We start from the raw sequence: 18058 nt of genomic DNA on the forward strand, positions 1-18058 counted from the left end.
TCCATCTCCAAAAATCACAGCAGCATTTCCTTTTCCAAACATTTCAGAGGAACGTGTCATGGCCTTGACAGGAAACAATTTGCTCACACGGCCGAGATGACAAACAAGGGAGTGACTATGACGGGGTCCCGATCGCTATCGGCACTCGAGACAGGCTTCTCGACGCGTGGGTGCATTCTTCTCAATCCTTTGTTGACCTTACCTGTTACCTACAGTATTTACAATAACTTCAAGACTAACCTGCCCTTATTTGTCTATATCAGTGTGCCGTGAGAAATAGGATGTACTGCAGGAAATTATCCAATTTCACTAAATGTATCAAAACATTTTGGATTTATTACAGAACATCTTTGAATCTGCTCCCCAGTAGGAGCAGCACATTGCTCATTGAACTGAAGCACACAATTTGGCAAAAACGGTTTTCCTTTTTTTATTCATTCATTCATTTTCCGTACCGCTTATCCTCACTCGGGTTGCGGGCGTGCTGGAGCATATCCCAGCTATCGTCGGGCAAGAGGCGGGGTACACCCTGAACTGGCCGCCAGCCAATCGCCGGGCACATATAGACAAACAACCATTCGCGCACACATTCACACCTAAGGGCAATTTAGAGTCTTCAATCAACCTACCATGCATGTTTTTGAGATGTGGGAGGAAACCGGAGTACCCAGAGAAAACCCACGCAGGCACGGGGAGAACATGGAAACTCCACACAGGTGAGGCTGGAGTTAAAGCCAAGTCCTCAGAACTGTGAGGCAGATGTGCTAACCAGTCGCCCACCGTGCCGGCCCGTATGAGCCTTTCCTTTTTTACATTCCAATTATTTATGCCATTACTGTATGTTATAGTACATTATTATAGTCCTATTCTTATTTTTTTTTTAAATATTTTTTGGGGGAAGCTGCAATGGATTTATGGCATTCCAATTCATTTCTCTGGAGAAATATGATTTGAGATAACAGTGGTTTGAGTTACAAGCATGGTCACTGAACGAATTGAACTAGTATCCCAGGCACTACTGTATGTGCCTTGGCTCAATGCAGGTCAGGAAACACTGAACTATTTCAAGATAAGACTGATGTTTAGGCCACATTGGTAGTTGCTGGTAAGTGAAACGAAGGCATGAATCACTTTGGACTGTATGTGTGAAAATGTGGGGAACAGCCGTGTGTTTATTTGCAACTGAATGTTAAAAATGCTTTCAGGCATGTCAGCAAAATTTCACATCTAATTGAAGACTAAAACTAGAAGGACATAATAGTGTGCAGAGAAAACATTTGTACCTCTTCAACACAATAACACAAAAATGTGTCTGTAAAAATATGAAGTCCCAGGATTGCTTCTTAATAGTGATCTTTAATTATTGGTGGACCAGCCTGGACACCCTTTTTAAGTCCATTCTTACATGTTATTGTTTTTATTTTTATTTTTTAGCGACTGCAGCACCGTTATTACAATCTTTCATTGGTATTCTTGAGTTCCCTCTCATAATGGGAGTAACTGCTGTATACCATCCCATGGCCTTGTAGCATGTTGAGCCAAGCATGGATGGCTATCTATTTGGAAGCAGAACTTAGTGGGTTTCGGTGATCCTTGGTAGCTTGTCAAGTGTGTTTTGAGAAGGAAGCTGCCGTGTTCCAACGTTAATAAGCTCAGAGGTCTGACGAACACGATGGTAAAACACGTGCACTTCTACCTCGCAAAGTTGTCAAACATCCTATCGAACATGGTGGATCGTTCACTTTAATTCCTCCCATATTTTCAAGTGCCAGTTCTTTTTTTGGCCAATCAGAAGTCTGAAATACGCAACATCTCTCGACAGGAATACAGTTGGAGTTATTCCGAGAACAAAGAGTGACTATAGTCCTATTTTTCAGAGAGTAAAGGTGTCTTCTCCATAATAAAAGGAAAGAGCAGGAATTTTTGAAATTCATTTTTCAAAATATGACTTTCTTTCATCATTAAACTTTGAACATGCAAACTCCACACAAGTGAGGCCGGATTTGAACCCGGGTCTTCAGAACTGTGAGGCAGATGTGCCAACCGGTCAACCACCACTGTACTGCCTATTTTGCAATTCACATTTTTATAATTTCCCAATTTTATGTCTTTATCGGAAAAATACGACTTTATTCTCATAAAATTCTAACTTTTATTACAACAAAATACGTAATTTGTCTTTGTTTAAAATTCAGGCTTTTTTTCTTGAAAAACATCTGATGTCATTCTCATAACATTGCAACCTTTTTTCTTTAAAAAAATAGGAACTATTTATCGTAACATTGGAATTATTTTCTCGAAAATAGAAACATTTTGAATCCAGTAATATTATAAATTGTATTTCTGAAATTCACTTGTTAAAATATGTCTTTCTTCCCTCATTAAACTTTGTTTTTAATATCATAATATTGTGCCGATCTTAAATTTTTTTTATTTTTTTATAAGAGTATGACTTTTTCCTCTCGCCAAACTACATCTTTGTTCTTTCAAAGATTATGACTTGGAAAAATACGACATTATTTTTATAACATCACAACTTTTTTCGCCCCCAAAATCAGAATTTTCTTTTTCGTGACATTGCAACTTTTTTTACTCCAAAAAAATAAGCAACGTTTTAATCCTTTTGGTATATAGGGGTACACATGGTGGTTATGTTTAATTGGCATTAGGATTATGACGAGTCTTTGGAAATAATTCTCCCCCGTCTTAGAATATCATGTATGATGTTATTGTGCTGTCTTTCCGGTGCTCCTTGAAATATTTTAGCAAGGGAGTAAGTGTTAGTACTTCCATCTGGCAGCAGTTTTCATTTCATCAAGGTCATCTATCCTCCCGATACACAGAAAATTAAAATCCTCAAAAAATACTTTCAGATTTACAGTTGGGGGTTTGGCTTCTTGCCACTGAGCGTTACTGTGAAGGGTGACACGAAACCAACAGTTGAGTGCCATGCCGCCCTCACGGAAATATTAATCAACACAGCTTGAAGTCGAACCTAAAAAGATTGCTCGTGCATAAAACTCCAGCACAATTTCATTTCAGAATTTTGCCCTACACCCCAAATGCCACCCAGAATGTGTCCTTACCCCTGTGGTGGAGTGAGTGGCCTGCACGAGGAGGCTGTGGTCATGTCGTAGTGACTCGGTGCATGGATACGGTAGAGAAAACAAACAGGAACACCCAGACACTAACATGATGGAGTAATCAGGAGTTGCGGAAAAGAATGTCAACACCAGCCAAAAGCATGTAGGAGACAAGTGGCAGTGGTGAGGCAAGTGCATGACAAGAGAAGGACTTTTGCCAGGGATTTCATTTAGGTGCCAACATTAAACAACAGTGGTGTCTTGAGAGACAAGTGACCCGATTGCCGAATCTTTCAAGATACGAGCCGTTGTCAGGCCAATTTTTTGCTTTAATTTGCAAGCAAAACATTTGTTTGGCATAAATCAGTTTGGCATAGTGGACAATTCTTCAAAAAGGAGGCTACAAGCTGTGTAATGCCACTCCCAGTTAAAGTTTACTGTCAAACTAAACATTAAACAAAGAGATTTACATGTACATTTAAAACAACCAAATAAACTACCTTAGAGTCAGCTCGCTCAATGCTAACATATAAGGGACACATCATTGACGCGCTAATGAATAGCATCGATGCGGCAGTGTTAGAACACTTTAAGGAACAGATATTTGAACACAAACTGTGCAGCAACACATGTAGACAGACAATATAACAATACTCACTGGCATATATTGTTTATTCTCCGTGAAAAATTACTAATATTACAACAGATTACTTAAAGTAGTTCAGTCAAACTCTTCCTCGTTTGTCTGCATGATTGTGTAATGTGGCAACCCGGAGGGCAAGTTGCACACACCAGAAGGACTCGCAATGAATCATGATGATGATGCACAAACTTTTAAATTCTTTATATTCAATTTAATTGTGTTATTACTATGTGTTTATATAAAGTACTATATTATAGAGTTCTATGTTTACAGTAAAGCTAAATAGAATGCCACTCGGTCAACAATATACCACCACCTGCGCCAAAATATCCTAATTTGGGGCTTTAAGTTGGCCTAGCTTCTTCTATGTCTTCTTCCACTCATCCTTCTTGGATGTCCTGTTGCATGTGCTGCCTCTCACAGGCCAGTCCGGAAACTACGTCAGACTTCTGGTTTGGGGCACATACAGTAAGTAATTGGTGGTGATATTGTTGTGTGTGTGTGTGTGGTGGGCTGTGTTCTACAAGCTGAATGAGAACACCCATGGCATTTTTTTGTCTTTGTCATGTCAAAGACACAATTAATATAAAGGACAAAAGAGAGAACAAGACACGTTGAAAAGGAGGCACAGGGTGAGGTCCACATTCACAAGTCTGACTCAGGCTTTCCCAAGCAACAGCAGAACCAGATGACAGTCCCCAAGAGTCAAGTGGAACATTTCACCAACACCCAGACTGTGCAGTCTACATGTAATGTGGACTTCAGTCTTTCACTTTAAAGTGGGCATATGAAAAAAATATTTTTTAATTGTTTGTATGCAAATAGATGTCTCAAAATAAATCTTTTGTGAGCTTCCAATTTCCAAAAATGTGTTTGTGAGTGAGCTATTCTGAATCTTGCCATGTTGTGAAGTCTCAAATCAGCTTATTTACATTACACCACCCAGCACTGAGTTTCTCCATCCATGACTTGGCAGCTAGGCTGGACAAAGATCTGACATTTTCAAGTAATTTCCAGAGAAACACTAGTATGCCGAAGAGCAGCAATGCAGTAATTAGTATTACATTCTGATAACCGGCACATGAGCTACTGCAGATTATCAAATAATGGAAAAAGCTAGAAACAAACTTTGTACGCTTTCTTTTGGTAGGCTCCAAGCTTATATCGTCACAGAACACAGTATTCTGTTGGTTGTAAAGTTCAGTCAAAATGCTCTATAACTGCTGCCAATATGAGTAACTCTGTTTTAAAAAATGGTTGGCAGTGGATGAGTTAAAGAGTAGCTCTACCACACACTATCATAGCATCATTTCAAACTCATTTTACAACATTAGCCTTAAAAAATAACAGACTGATGATTTAATTTTTTAAAATAATGCACAAAAAGTGTCATATACTGCCCTGCAGTTCCATTATTAGAGCTGGGAGGGCGCTTTGTGTCCTCTCTCTCCTCCCTCCCCTCTCTGTTTTCAGCACCTATCTTCAATCAGCCTCATCAGCACCTGTGTATATAAGCCTAGTAGCATATGTCACTAACCTGCTCTGCGGCAAAGCAGCAAAGTGGTCCACTTCATTATGGCAAAACTCCTCTCCGGTACTTCATTCATTCGATTCTTTTTCTGCCGAACTCCGCAAAGTATTTGATCACCCAGTTCAGGGCAAAGAAGCCACCCGTTGCCTCTTCACGCTCACCCAGGGCGCTAAATCAGCAGCGGCATACTCCATTGAGTTCCGGATATTGGCAGGTGAATGCAGGTGAGATGACGCGGCGCTTGGGGGGATTTTTTCAAATGGCCTCTCCGACCAACTCAAGGATGAGTCCGGGACGAGCTCTCCTCGAGAGAGGAGGGTCCGCGTATGTAAGAATCCTCCCACTCAGAGCACCACGCCGTCGGCTTCTCACCCGCCTCCCGCACCGTCTCCCGCACTTCCGTCACTCCCAGTAGCTACCACAGAGCCCATGCAAATTGATAAAACGCGTCTAGACCCACAGGAGTGTCAGCGTCGAGTCATCCAGCGGGTGTGTATCTACTGCGGTCAATCCGGCCACTTTATTTTCTCATGCCCCCTCCGATCAAAAGACCAAGCTCACCGCAACCCGAGAGTGTCGTGGTAAGCCAAACCTCCATTCCCTCAAGCTCTCCCTCTCGCATGACCGTTCCCGCTTGCATTATAGTTTCTGCTCAGAACACCCCCATTACTGCCCTTGTAGATTCCGGTGCCGATGACAACTTCATTGATGAAGCAATAATTCACCAGCTCCAAATCCCTCTCCAACCACTACCGTCCCCGAAGAAAGTCACAGCCCTGGATGGCCAAAACATCTCCCCCGTTACCCACCAAACAGTGCCATTCACCTTGCTCATTTCGGCTTATCACCGTGAGAACATCTCTCTTTTTGTTATCCCTTCCTCTGATACCCCATTAGTCCTCGGAATTCCCTGGCTCAAAAAACATAACCCCACCATCGACTGGACACACTTAGCCATCACCGGATGGAGCCTTCACTGCCGCTTACAGTGCCTGCTCTCAGCTTTACCGCCCTCTGATAAATCACCACCCTCTTCTGCGCCCGTTGACCTCTCCAGAGTCCCTGAAGAATACCATGATCTCTCTCCGGTGTTCAGCAAAGAGCTGGCCATTTCTCTACATTTCTTCACACCTGTCCCCAGCTGGGCTTCTGCGTCCATTGCCTATCCCTAGCCGCCCTTGGTCCCATATCGCACTGGACTTTGTTACCGCTCTACCTCCTTCTGAAGGTAACTCTATCATTCTCACTATTGTCGATCGCTTTTCCAAATCCGTCCATTACGTACCCCTCCCCAAACTACCATCTGCCTTCGATACTGCTAACCTCCTTGTCCAGCATGTCTTTCGACTCCACGGGATTCCCATTGACATTGTCTCTGACAGAGGTCCTCAGTTCTCATCCCTGGTATGGAAGGAATTCTGTAAAGCGGATGTCGCAGCACCCAGCTTGTCATCAGGATATCATCCGCAGACCAACAGCCAGAAGGAGCGGGCAAACCAATCCCTTGAATCTGCCCTCCGTTGTGTTGCTGCACGCAATCCCTCCTCCTGGAGCTCATTCCTCCCATGTCCCCATTCAGGGCTTGCTATGGTTACCAACCCCCATTATTCAAAGAACAGGAGCAGGCAGTGGCAGTCCCCGCCGTCAAGGATCATCTCCGGAGAATCCAGGCAGTGTGGAAACACGTCCGAGCTGCGTTGACCCAGTCCGCCGCACGCAATAAACACCTCGCGGACCGTCATCGCTCCCCGACGCCCAAATACAATCTGTCTGGCTTTCTTCTCACGACCTCCCGCTTCAGACAGAGTCCTGGAAACTCACTCCACGTTGCATTGGTCCCTTCCCCATTACCAAGATCATCAATCCCACTTCCGTCCAATTGAAGCTTCCACAGTCTCTGAAAATTCATCCCACATTCTCTTTGGTGAAGCCACGTCATTCCTGCCACCAAGCCAGCCGCCTGTTCTGTCCATTGCCTGTCACCTGTCCACGCCGCCACCTACCAACACATCCAGGACCACCTCCATAACCTTTCCTCAATAAACCGTTCATCATTTTACATCTGCCTGCTCTTGGGTCCAGCTTCTCCCCACACATGACAAAAAGTGTGGGTTTAAAAGCACACGCACTAAAACTTTCTGTAACACCCGCCAATAACCCAGACTAAACTAAGCTCCTCAGTGATTTATGATCTTAATCTCTCATTTGCGATGTATTACTTCAACAATACTTCCTTGAGACCAGTTACTACCGATTATTAGCCAGGACTTTGGCGGAATCTTGTGGCGTCATAGGACGTTGCAGAAAGAGCAAAAAAAAATATGCAAAAAGGTTAGTTTTTCAGCAAATAAGATGAGGATAGGTTCCACCGAAAAAATATAAGTGAATTGTGAACAGTGACCTGCAAGTAGGCGGGGCTTCCCTAGACATATTTCTCATTACACTCATCATTTCTAATGCTTTCCAACTGATGTAATGGTTATGAATCGTGGCAATGTAGTGAGTGGCCCCCATATGAACAAACACAAGGAACTTTCCCTACGCCTCGCGGTTCAGGCTGGCCTCCACATAAAAGGCGTATCTCACATAAACAAGCATGTTGTTTTGGGACCATAAACCGTATGCCCCCCAAACCCCCCACAGCACCCCCTTGCTTCCTTCCTGGCCCTCACCGTTAATAGTGAATTAAACAACTCTTGCTGCGTTGACATCTGGTGAACACGAGCTTTAAGAGAACGTATTGCTTGTAGAGCTACCAATTGCTTCAGGATAAGATCAAAGATGGCGGTCATCCCACTCCATGTCGAGGCGTGATAGTTAACGGGAAACAATTAAGTGCCACACATGCCTCTAAACTTCCTTGGGGTGCAACTTGATAACACTGTGCGAGGCTGCGGCACTGCTATAACATTGAATTTTTAAATTAAGTATGAAAACAACATCCCTTTAGGGTAAACCAAATGTCAGATGAGATTTGATTTTTGGACATGGAATTTAATTACTTAATTCGATAAAAAGCTTTGACTAGTGTGCACAGAAGAATTCAGTAGTAGCATAGAATATTGAATTCATAGCTGGCCACTCTGTTTTCTACTAATAACAGTTTGTTACTTTGCTAAAAAGAACCTAATAAAAGATGAAAATAGGTAGAATAGAGCTTCCTGTATAAACTGCATTAGTTAGCAAAAATGCATGTGGTATAGCTTTTAAGTCTGGAGATTTACTTGGTCTGAATGGTCCACTTCCTACCTCTGATGAACAAATTTATTCGGCAGTGTTTTACTGAGTTTCTGACTTTATGAGTAAATTCATTATACGAAATTAAGAAATAAGCAGTTCTCAGAAGAATGTAGTTATATCTTTTAAAATTGTATGAAAAGTTAAGTACATACAGAATTTTGCATTCCTGACTGGACACTCGCTTTTCTACTCATTACAATGCGTTACTTTGCCAACAACAAACTAATAACACGTCAAAATAGGAAGAATTGAGCTGTCTCTGTATCAAGGCATTTAGTCTGACCTCAATTTAGCACACACCATGTGATTTTTCAAACCTGAGACAAATTGGTCATTTGTGAAATGCATGCTCTATAGGGTTTAGGTCTCAAAACTGGGCCTTTTTTTTTACTTCATTAGATGTGTACACATTACATGAAATTAAAAGCTGACCAGTGTGCAGTGTTCTCGTAAAAATATATTAGCATCACATACAATTGTACAGTGCCGTAAACTATTGGCTCCCTTCTCAAGTTCTTATATGTTTGCATAGTTTCCCCACTTTAATGTTTATGATCGTCAAACAAATGTAAATATCAGACAAATACAACCCAAGTGAACTTAAAATGCTATTTTTAAATGGTGATTTTATTTAATCTATTCAAAATTAGCTGGCCCTGTGTGAAAAAGTAATTGCCCCTTAAACCTAATAACTGGTTGAGCATTCCTTAGCAGCAACAACTGAAATCAAGCATTTCTATAACTGGCAATGAGTCTTTCACATCTCTGTAGAGATATTTTGGTCCACTCTTCCTTCCGGAATTGTTTGAATTTAGCAAAAATGGAAGCTCTTCAAGCCTGAACGGCCTTTTGAAGGCCATTTTAAATTTTGTCTTTTTAAGCCATTCAGAAGTTGACTTGCTGGTGTGTTTTGGAGCATTATCCTGCTGCAGAACCAAGCTAGATCCCTGCTGAAGATAAACAAGTCACTTGGCTGATATCAACAAAAGTTACTTTTCCTGACTGTTACAGTGATTACTTCATAGGTGAAACACACGATTGGTTGTCAAGTTCTGCAAAAGTGAACCGTACCATGTAGCGACATGATTTATGACCAAGTAATGCAAGAGTGTGTGCGAGTGTTTGAGTATGGCTGTGAAATATACTGTCGATGCGGTTGCTGCTGCTCTTTGACTTTGCCATGAAGTCAATGGATTCATTCATGATATCTTCTTCTTCGGGGCACTGTACAGTGTGTGTGTGTGTGTGTGTGTGTGTGTGTGTGTGTGTGTGTGTGTGTGTGCACGCGCGCAGCAAAAGAAAGTCAGGAAAGGAAAGGAAGGTTTTTAGAGGGAGTTAAGGGAGGAAGCAGGGATCATATTTAACCTGTAACATGAGACATTGATAAGACGGATAGAATGAAGAATGAGCATTTTCCCCTCCCTCCCAATTCCAAGTCTCACAATGGGAAATTCAGTTTGAATCTATTCTTCCCCCACTCTCTCTCTTTCTCATGACTTGTACGGCTCGAACAAGAGGGGAGGAGAAAAAGAGCCCAGGCAGCAAACACACAGAAAGGGGGAAAAAAGCTGTAACCCTGTAAACCAGACTTTGCCTCTCTTCTCCAGTGCGGTGTGCTGCACTGCGATGTTTCCAGTTGCGGGATGTTAGGATTTGCCTCTGGCTGCACTTCTTGCGCTCTCATCAAGACCAGTAGGACATTTTTATGCTTATTTTCAAATGGGAAGGAGGAGGAGTGAGAGAACGAGAGACTAGCCAGACATATTAGCCTGAAGCTTGAACATACACACTCCAGCTCTCCCTCTCTTTTCTGACACACACTCCCCCCCCCCACCCCCCCCACCCCCCCACCCCCCAACCATCTCTGCGTTGCACCAAGGTAACACTGAATGGATTTAGCCTAACCGGAGCAAGACAATGCAGCACTAAAAAAAAGCATTGCACCTAAAATAAAGGAGAGCATAAAGTAAAAGACAAGACAAGAGAGGATGGCCACCGCATTGTTTCAGGTAAGGAGCCCCAAGTTGGATTAAAGGGAAAGAACTGCTGCCTGTTTGGCATTTTTGTTTTTTTGTGAACTCCAAATTGCCTCATTGGAAACAGTTAAAATGCTTGACGTGTTTCAGTAGTGTGATCAATTACCATATGCAAGTGTTTTTCTACCATTTAGTTCTGCTGCTGTTCACTATGTATGGACTCAAGCATCAGTTTGTTTGGAATTGCAGTCACGTGCGTGGAAGTGTGTGTGTGTATATTTGAATGGCGTATACATTCAGCAATTTCTACGAGTTTACATTTTGTGACCAACCATATAGCCCTTTTGTGAATTCATGCGTTGCATCTGTAGGGCACAGGACCATGTGTGGTCTCCGTGGTTGATGGTCCGTAGCTCACAGCTGGTGTGGCTTTAGTGGCATCTCACTGCGGGGAGAAATTAAGTCATTATATTATTATTATTATTATTATATTTACCTCAAATTGTGGAGAAAAAAAAGGCTACACTTCAGAACTGTCATTGGCTGTATTGGTGTTTAGAGTGAAATGCTGTCAACCCTCCTGTTGTGTTTGTTTCTTCGGTACACCAAAATCCTATGATGCCCGGCGTGATTAGCCATTAATTAAAAAAAAGTTTTAAAAAAACAAACCAAAAAAAATCTATATTGGTGTTGAGTGAAAATCTGGAGTTATTTTTTTCTTTTAGTAATGTACAAACGGCACGGTGACCGACTGGTTAGAGTGTCTGCCTGACAGTTCCGAGGACCCGGGTTCAATCCCCGGCCCCGCCTGTGTGGAGTTTGCATGCTCTCACCGTGCCTGCGTGGGTTTTCTCCGGGCACTGCGGTTTCCTCCCACACCCCAAAAACATGCATGGTAGGTTCATTGAAGACTCAAATTTGCCCATAGGTGTGAATGTGTGTGCGAATGGTGGTATGTTTATATGTGGCCTGCGATTGGCTGGCGACCATTTCAGGGTCTACCCCGCCTCCTGCCTGAAGATAGCTGGGATAGGCTCCAGCACTCCCCTCGCGACCCTTGTGAGGATAAGTGGCTCAGATAATGGATGGATGGATGGATAGTAATGTACAAGAATTGTAATAATTTTGGTCTTGATAATCGTGATTTTAAATTGTTGATATCATTTCATCTTTATCCATCACTGGGAAAAATTGTGAACGTAAATAGAACTCAACTTTTCATTCTTTTTACTCGAATCTCTAAAGTTGGCAGTATGGTGAGTTAGTGGTTAGCACATCTGCCTCACAGTTCTTAGGCTCGAATTCTCGAATTATTTTTTTTTCTGGGTACTCTGGCTTCCTCCCACATTCCCCAAATTTGTGTTAGTGTAATTGATTTTCCATCGGTGTGACTGTTTTTGCATGGTTGTTTGAATATATGTGCCCTGTGATTGGCTGGCGATCCGTTCAGGGTGTACCCCTCCTCTCGGGTGAAGTCAGCTGACATAGGCTCCAGCTCACCCGTGACCCTAATGAGGACAAGTACTATCGAAAATGGATGAATGGAATTTTAAACTTGGGAACTGGTCAATTTGACCCACAACATAACAGGAGAGAGGGATAGGGAGAGAGCCCTGCCGCAAATAGCGACAAAAATGGAGAATATTGACATCCTCCCTATTTTTTTTGGCCTATATTAATGTAAATATATTAAAAATGTATTACAAATTATGATAGCAAAAACCCTTAAAACTCATCTTACAACACTACTCTGAACAATAAATGGATTACACAATGTTTGATTTTGAAAATATAAACGTGCCGAAGACTTTTTCCTAAATTCTCCGGCTAACAACTTGTGCTAAACTTAGCTCCTCCCCGACATACAAAGATCTTATAACAGTCAAGATGTAGCACTTCAAAAATACTTTCTCATACTTCATCGTCACCATTTACTACTTTCCTATGAGCCAGGGCTTTGGTGGCATCTTAGGGTGTTTGAAAAAAAGCACACAAAGCGCAAATAGGTGAATTTGAGATGATGGAACCTTAAATATTTATGTTGAGGTCGTAGTTCCTCTACTGACCCACACATGCACAGATCCTTGTACTTTCTTTCCATTCTATATGCTGCGTCTTCACTTCTAGTTTCAGTTACTGAAATTATGTGCAGCTAAATGATGTATGAGGTTCAGGTCCCGGGGGTGTCTGGGACCCTTGGGCAGCCTTGCCAAATCTCCTCCATGATATGAAACACTTCACCACACCCTTCGCGGTAGCTCTGTTATACAGTCAGAGGAAAAGAAAAAAAAGAAAAAAGAAATCCTTGGAAGCAGAGGCAAACGTAAATACAACACAACGACGTTTTGCCTGGACAACGACATTGCACCGTGACATCTGGTTGTGTGGGAATGACGCGCATTCGCTGGCTGTGAGCCTGCGCTCGACTAGATTTCAGTGGAAGCATTTTTCATCATTATTAGCTGCCAGGGAAGCGGCGCTCCAGTCAGCCCCATGTCCCCCCTTCAGGCAAGCATGATAGATTTCTAACCACAACTACATAGCCAACCAGGACATTGGCGTGGAGAGATTTGGCCGGTCTGGAAATGAGGCTGTCTGAGGGTCTGTTAGTGTTCGTGTGTGTGTGTGTTTGGAGTGAATAGCCATCTCAGAGCTGGATCATTAAAACTCACTAGCAAGAATTATCAAGTTTCTCTAGTGATGTCGTCCCCGTGTGTGTGTCCGTTTTGTGTGTGTACCTTAAAGGGGGACGTTTGCAGTTTTCAAAAGAATCACTTTTTCATATTGGTTAAAACTGTCAGTATAAACCTGACAGCAGTACTTTAGAAAAATGATCTACTTTGGCCCCATCTTTATAGTGTACCTCTAATTAGAGTTTTTCAGAAACCACCGCGCCCGAGGACAATCAACCAATCGGAGACAGAAGGCATGACCGAGGAGGGTTCAATAATTCGCCGTGCACTTGTGGGCACATTCATAGTCTGTTCCCGGCACACTCCTGCAGCCTTGCGCTGACCTGTTAGCTTTTGCTTCAGGTTCTTTGATGCAACTATTTTGGAATATCCACCTTCTGGAAAAAAACGCCCATCCCTTGTTTGCAAACACCTGTGCATAAAACTACCAAAAAGCACAGCAAGGAACCTCAGGCAGCTGAGGATTCAGAAGTGATGCAGAATTAGCAACACTTCACCACTTTTTAGTTGATTGTAAAATCCCCCAAAATAAAACTTGAAACTGATAACATTTAGTGTTATAGTAACGCTCGATTATGAATATGCCATGTTACCAACGTAGCAGCCGTGACTAACCTTGACTTGTTTGCAGGGATAATGATAGCTTTGTATTGCTAGCACTGCTATTTTGTTAAAGCTCGATATGCGTTCTCTGTGACTATTTATCACAACTCGGAATTAGAATCGGTTTTAATGCTATTGTCCGTGAGAGGTCACAGCTAAAAAAATTTCTGGGTCCAATGGTGCAACACAGATGGTAATAATAAAATAAAAAATAGAATACACTTATAAGAAAGAAAATAAACAGTGTGCAATAAGCATCAGGTGTAGGTGGGAAGTTTTTATGGGTGATAGTGGCTTATTTTGTATTCTGATGGCCAAGAAGAAGTTTTTCATGTAGTGGGAGGTTCTACATCCTTTCATAACCGCATGCCGTTATAAATGTCCCTGTTTGAGAATCCCGCTTGTGAATGTCAGTGAGAGCACGGCTTGGTCAGAGACATTCAAATCTTGCTGGCGGTTTTAAAACTGCAAACTATCCTTTTACAAAAAGTACATAGGGAAACTAGAGCACTTTTACATTCTGTGAAAAGGGCAAAAGTCAGACAGATCTTAGGTAAAATTCATCTTCGATAGGGTTTAAGTCCTGAGATTGACTTGGCCAGTCCAAAAGCGTACAGTTATTATCCCTAATGAACTCCTTTGTTGTTTGGACAGTATTTTTTGGCTCATTACCTTCTTGTATGTTGACTGTTTTCGCAATCAGTTTTGGTTGAGCTTTTCTTTAAATTTACAGATAAAATGTTTCTCTAGACTTCCGAATTGATTTTGCTGCAGCCATCAAGGAAGATAAGTGAGACCGTCCCAGAAGAAGCCAAACTAAGCCATGAGCTCACCGCCACTGTGTTTCACTGATGAGCTTCTATGATTTGGGATCATCAGCAGCGCTTTTCCATCACTTTGGTTCATCTTTGTCTCATCATGCCATTAAACTTTCTCCTGGAATTTTTGTGGCTCGTCTCTGTTCTTTTTGGCAAAGTCCAGCCTGGTCTTCCTATCCTTCTTGCGAATAATTTGTTTGCATCTTCTAGCGTTGTCTCTTTGTTTTCGTTCATGAATTCTACAGTACCTTCACCCCTGCCCTCTTAATGTTGCAGCTCTCAAAATTTGTTGTCAACAGCTGTACACCGCTGGTTTCTTTCTTCTTTAGGACATTCCAAAAGGTTGCTCTGGCTATGGCCTGTCTTTGTGCAATGGCTACAATTGTTTTTCTGTCTTCTCTCAGCTTCACAACTGCTATTTTTTTTTCACTGTCCATCAACAGCTCTCTGGTAGAAATGTTATTTATTAGTTGTAGTCCTCACAGGCACTTCACTTCATGAAATCTCCCAAGTAATATGATGGACATGAAGTTGAGTGACTAACTCAAGGGTTTACGACAACTAGAGGCAAGACAATAAAGGCACTATAACAGACAAGCGACTAAAACAACAACAGGAAATAACAAAGGGATTCAAAACACCATGTCAAGTACAAAAGCGAATACAAAATACACAATTCAAACGGGCTGTGACAGGAGTGCAGGCTCGCCTCAGCTTGTCTAATTCGCGCCTCTAAAAAAATCAAGACACTCCTTGTATAAAAGATGACAGGCTCTATGAAGGATGTCAGTAACCCACAGAGATTTGGGGATTTGGACTCTTTTATGGCGGCACGGTGGACGACTGGTTAGCACATCTCCCTCACAGTTCCGAGGACCCGGGTGCAAATCCGGCCTCACCCCTGTGGAGTTTGCATGTTCTCCCCATGCCTGCGTGGGCTTTCTCCGGGTAATCCGGTTTCCTCCCACATCCCAAAAACATGCACTGTAGGTTGATTGAAGACTCTAAATTGCCCATAGGCGTGAATGTGAGCACAAATGGTTGTTTGTTTCTACGTTGTATGTGCCCTGCGATTGGCTGGCAACCAGTTCAAGGTGTACCCTGCCTCTCGCCAGAAGTCAGCTGGGGTAGGCTCCAGCACGCCCACGACCCTAAGTGAGGATAAGTGGTATGGAAAATGGATGGATGGACTCTTATTTTAACAAAGGTGTGATATATTCATCGTCTTGGAATTGCTGGATATTTATTTGCATTGCACATAAACAATTGTGAATCGGTTTAGTACATTTTTGTCAGTACAATGTTACTTAGATGACAAACCACAGTCTGGGCTCATAACATTTAGCGGAAACTATTATGAGTGAATTACGCAGTGCACGGTACGTTACACATATGAACACAATATGAACACTTAATTATTATTTACCATTGAAGAAACGTGACTCACCACAGTGCATTCCTCTCACCGCTGCGTTTTCCTCCAGTCTACGCTTGCTACTTTGCCAGTGACAGCATTGTTGCACGACCTCTGCTATAATTTAATTAAGTACTGTATAGTAGTGGTGGTCCCCCTTTTTAAGAAGGGGGGCCGGAGGATGTGTTCCAACTACAGGGGGATCACACTCCTCAGCCTCCCTGGTAAGGTCTATTCAGGGGTGCTGGAGAGGAGGGTCCGTCGGGAAGTCTCAGATTCAGGAGGAGCAGTGTGGTTTTCGTCCTGGCCGTGGAACTGTGGACCAACTCTACACCCTCGGGAGGGTCCTCGAGGGTGCATGGGAGTTCGCCCAACCAGTCTACATGTGTTTTGTGAACTTGGAGAAGGCGTTCGACCGTGTCCCTTGGGGAGTCCTGTGGAGGGTGCTTTGGGAGTATGGGGTACCGAACCCCCTGACATGGGCTGTTGTACGACCGGAGTCAGAGTTTGGTCTGCATATCCGGCAGTAAGTCGGACTCGTTCCCGGTGAGGGTTGGACTCTGCCAAGGCTGCCCTTTGTCACCGATTCTATTCATAACTTTTATGGACAGAATTTCTAGGCGCAGCCGAGGCGTAGAGGGGTCCGGTTTGGTGGCCTCAGTATTGCATCTCTGCTTTTTGCAGATGATGTTGTTCTGTTGGCTTCCTCCAACTCTCACTGGAGCAGTTCGCAGCCGAGTGTGAAGCGGCTGGGATGAGAATCAGCACCTCCAAATCTGAGACCATGGTCCTCAGTCGGAAAAGAGGGCATGCCCTCTCCAGGTCGGGGATGAGATCCTGCCCCAAGTAGAGGAATTCAAGTATCTTGGGGTCTTGTTCACGAGTGAGGGAAGAATGGAACGGGAGACCGACAGGCGGATCGGTGCAGCGTCTCCAGTGATGCGGACTTTGTATCGGTCCGTTGTGGTAAAGAAGGAGCTAAACAGAAAGGCGAAGCTCTCAATTTACCGTTCGATCTACGTTCCTACCCTCACCTACGGTCACGAGCTGTGGGTCGTGACCGAAAAAACAAGATCCCGGATACAAGCGGCCAAAATGAGTTTCCTCCGCAGGGTCTCCGGGCTCTCTCTTATAGATAGGGTGAGAAGCTCGGTCATCCGGGAGGATCTCAGAGTAGAGTCACTGCTCCTCCACTTTGAGAGGAGCCAGATGAGGTGGCTGGGGCATCTGATTCGGATGCCTCCCGGACGCCTCCCTGGTGAGGTTTTCCAGGCACGTCCCACCGGGAGGAGACCCCGGGGATGAGCCAGGACATGCTGGAGAGACTACGTCCTTCAACTGGCCTGGGAACGCCTCGGGATCCCCCCGGAAGAGCTGGATGAAGTGGCTGGGGAGAGGGAAGTCTGGGCGTCCTTGCTAAAGCTACTGCCCCCGCGACCCGACCCGGATAAGCGGTAGAAAATGGATGGATGGATGGATACTGTATAGTATATTTTACTGTTACCTCCACAAAGAAGAACGGCACCAAGGTGTGCTCTCGGACGCCCCCTTCAGTGAGGCAGATTACTGTCCGACTCACTTCAAGCTCGACCTCGTCCTCCTCGACTCGACTTTTTAAAATTTGCGTGTTTGCTTGTTTTGTTGTTGTAACATATTCAAATATGCTACTTTTTCATTCCTATGACATTCACTGGTACACCTGGTAGTTATGTTTGATTGGCATTAGGATTATGAGGGCGTTCCTTGGAAGAATTACTACCATGTTAGGGGTCCCTGGCCCCAAAAAGTTTGAGAATCTTATGTAAACGTAGTCACTTGATGACATGCCACAAAACCCCTGGTCTACATGTCTTCATTTCCCATGTCCTTCTTTACCCTCCTGCGCAATCCACACATTACTTACAGCTTATGAGCAGCTGCCTGATGACATCACATGGAAAAATGTTTTTATTGGCTCAAAGATGCCAAACAGAAGATGTTTAAAAGACCTCTTCACTTTTTGATGAGGGTTGGAAACGGGTGAAAAGCTCTTTCTTTCTATTGCTTAGAGAGCTTGA

The 18058-nt window shown here is 43.4% G+C and overlaps 1 protein-coding gene across 17 annotated transcripts in view; it reads left to right on the plus strand.

The window, feature by feature from the left end:
- Nucleotides 1-18058, plus strand: part of tns1b (tensin 1b) — a 164234-nt gene that overhangs the window by 55693 nt on the left and 90483 nt on the right. For 2 of the 17 annotated variants that reach the window (XM_061692742.1, XM_061692745.1), the window contains exon 1: nt 9995-10506. The exons of 14 other annotated variants lie outside the window; for them this stretch is intronic. In XM_061692742.1, coding sequence (XP_061548726.1) covers nt 10486-10506 — 21 coding nt within the window. In that variant the 5' untranslated portion in view covers nt 9995-10485. Of the gene's footprint in view, nt 1-9994; nt 10507-11297; nt 11369-18058 lie in introns of those variants that run through there. One more of the 17 variants, XM_061692741.1, reaches the window with a different exon arrangement.

This window comes from Phycodurus eques, chromosome 12 (assembly GCF_024500275.1).
Source record: "Phycodurus eques isolate BA_2022a chromosome 12, UOR_Pequ_1.1, whole genome shotgun sequence".
NCBI lineage: Eukaryota > Metazoa > Chordata > Actinopteri > Syngnathiformes > Syngnathidae > Phycodurus > Phycodurus eques.